At 39.5% G+C, this 2,993-nt stretch overlaps 1 protein-coding gene across 1 annotated transcript; it reads right to left on the bottom strand.

Moving 5' to 3' along the window:
* Positions 1 to 1,818: 1,818 nt before the first annotated feature.
* Positions 1,819 to 2,625, bottom strand: LOC124712183. The gene has a single exon (XM_047242479.1). It carries the CDS (start codon positions 2,623 to 2,625, stop codon positions 1,819 to 1,821), a length of 807 nt encoding a protein of 268 aa, XP_047098435.1.
* Positions 2,626 to 2,993: the final 368 nt, after the last annotated feature.

The following is a 2,993-nucleotide window of genomic DNA, read 5'->3' as shown; positions in this document are numbered from 1 at the left end:
AATCGGCATCAACTGTGAAAAGGTTTATTCTTGTCATTATAGTTCTAATTATGTGTTAATTCGTTAGTCATTTCTTACTAGGAATCGTTAATATTCACTAAGTAAGTTCAATTTCTATTATTCGTTGTCGACTTATTACTTACTTGCATTTCCTTAACCAAAGTTATATTAATAATTATTATGACATTTTGGGTACTGCACGTGTCAAGTCACTATTGCTGAATGCTAAAGGATGTAATCATGTTTTAGCGTTGTTTAATATTAAATGTGTAATATTAATCTTGGAAATGGCAAGATGGTTTTACCATTGACTGATTTAAATCTAAGGTAATCATTTTAAATTGAAGTTTTTTTAAAGAAAATGTATGATGTTATTGAAACCAGTATATAATTTCCTCTACTAGCTCTCTGCAGAACACATTACAATCTGTTTCTTTCAAGAAGGAGAGGGTGATGGAATTTGTTTATGAAATAGCCCTTTCTGTTCCTCGGAAGTTTAGCTTTCACTAACTCGTAAGTGTTCAGTCTGTTACAACTGTTTCGTAATATCCTAGGGCACGAGTTTATTGATAATAAGACATAGGTTCATAAAATATTGCTATTTAGTTGCATTAATAGTCCAGTTTTGTATCATAAATTATTTTCTTCCAAATTTGATTCTGTTATTCGTCATTATTTACTCGTTCTGCACACCTAATTTTCAGCATTACGCTGTAGCGCCGCAATTCTGTCGCTTCTATTCTCTTATTGTCTGTACTGTTGTTTGACCACATTTCAGTTTCATTTAACGTTACACTTAAGAGAAACATTTTCGGAAATGACTTGCTAATACGAAATTTATATTGGATGTTAACATATATCACATTTACAGAATGTCTTTTATTCTTGTTGATCATCTGCACCCTTACTTCTGATGTTGTTTAAGCTCTTTCGGTCATAATAGCATAACATGTTAACTACTTTACAAGTACTTAATTTCCGAATCCAAATACCCCATTATCTCTTGACTTAAACACACTCCATAGTGTTCACTTAAATTTCAATGAAGTTCACCTTATAACCTCTTCTCAAGACACTGTCCATTCCTTTTCCTTCAACTGATCTTCCAAATCCTTTCCATTCTCTGGTAGCGTTATGGCATAGGCCATAATATATTGTTTGTTCTTCCTGACTTCAGATTTCTTACCTAAATTTCATCTTGCTTGTCATGTATACATATGAAATGATTCCTCTCTCGGTCACTGCTCTCTTTATTTTGTCCTTCGAAATTTATTACTTCAGAGTGATTCCTGTACAAAAGATACATAAATTTTCGACCTTTGTATTTTATCCCTGACATTTTCAGAGTTCCTAAGTGTTTATTGTAGCCAAAACGCAATGTATATGTTGACTTTTGCATTACGTCTACCTTTGAATGTCACGCCACACCTTTCAAACACCAAGAGATTATTGGAAGTACCAATCAAGGTAACAGAATCAGAATACTTGTGGACATCCGAATTGCGTAACTGAACAATAGCTATGGACCAATATTTCAAGAATATTCTTGAATTTAATCTTAAGTTTAGTGAAGAACACAAGTACCTGTTTCTCTTAATTCGTTGTTAGTTAAGACTTGATGAAGAAACGCAATTTCTATCAGAATTTGACTGGAAATTGCAACAACGTAATTGCAATAGCAGTTCTTCATATGCCGTAATTCTTGGTATCCAAAAGAAACGTTGGATGTATAGAGTTTCGCATTGCACTAATCATAGTGTGTACTATAGACAAGTTTAACAGTGCTTACCCAGATATGTGCCGAAGAAATTATCCACTTTATTTGACGTACCTGAGAATTTTCTGATGAGTTTCAATGCAAAGGCACAAATTTTCGTACATTTTATCACAGGTATTTGTCGGCATGCCTTTCACATATTTCGCTCCATCTTCTGACTTTACTTCGCCGTTCTCCGTTTTGAGACGGCAGATACGCAGTGTGAGAATCTGCAGCTGCGCTCTCACGAGTAGCATGATGGACACGAACAGCAGGTCAACACTGAAACTCAGCTGGGTGTTCCGCGCTGATGCTGCGCACTGCATCACGTACGAGAGTGCGTAGTGGTGGGTGTTGTTGTCCCAGTAGTGCTGCCCGAACGGCAGGCGCCGTTTCTCTGGATGCGCTATGAGCGGCATAGGGAACCACACAGGGTACTGCGAGAACATTAGGAGCAGCATTCCCAGGGTTAGACGGTAGCCGCGCTTCTGAGCGCTCTGCTGGATTTCGGCCAATGCAGGGTCCGCGGAACAGAATTCACTCTGCAGGGACGCCAGCACATCAACGCGTCTAGCCAGCACGTAGTACTGCCTTTGGTTGCTCAGGAAGAAGACCATCTTGACGGTGCCACAGCCTATGGTGAAAGTACTGGTAAGCAACAGCGTCGTCTCTTCCATGTCTCCCCAGCAGGAGTAGAGCGCCAGCGAACTCTCTATCGCGTTCCAGAAGCCTAATACTAGGCCCAAAACGCCGTATGCATCGTATATCCAGGAGCCAGGCAATGGCCACACGCCACATAACCACAGATGACGGATGTTCGGTTTGAGGACCGACTTCCCGCTATCCATCCAGGACAGAGGCTGCTCCATGTCCTCTTGTTCTTCTCTCGCCATTTAGTTTCAGTATCGCTGTTGAGCCGCGGACAAATACACTGTGACCGGTGACTTTGCCCTCCTAATAAGACTAATGTAATACTAATGCGTCAGGACATATGAACAAGTGATAGGTACAGTGGCCCGTTCAGCATCTGGTAGCCACTGGCACTGCGGGAGCTTCGTGTTATATAAATGAGCGTGCTTGATAATGGATTTTAAATAATCGTTCAGTGCTGCTACATTTTGTAGATGATTCATTGATATTCTACTGCATATACTCAAGTCTGGGTTATATAACTTGAACAAACTTAGCACTGCAACAGAAATAAAATATGAAAGCGGACCGTTGGAACAGCTCGAGT

Source organism: Schistocerca piceifrons, chromosome 8, assembly GCF_021461385.2.
Source record: "Schistocerca piceifrons isolate TAMUIC-IGC-003096 chromosome 8, iqSchPice1.1, whole genome shotgun sequence".
Lineage (NCBI taxonomy): Eukaryota > Metazoa > Arthropoda > Insecta > Orthoptera > Acrididae > Schistocerca > Schistocerca piceifrons.
This window is presented reverse-complemented; position numbering and strand designations above follow the sequence as displayed.

Bases quoted from the DNA above. Each gene is read 5' to 3' on its own strand.
- LOC124712183 (XM_047242479.1), bottom strand. From the start codon at position 2,625: ATGGAGCAGCCTCTGTCCTGGATGGATAGCGGGAAGTCGGTCCTCAAA.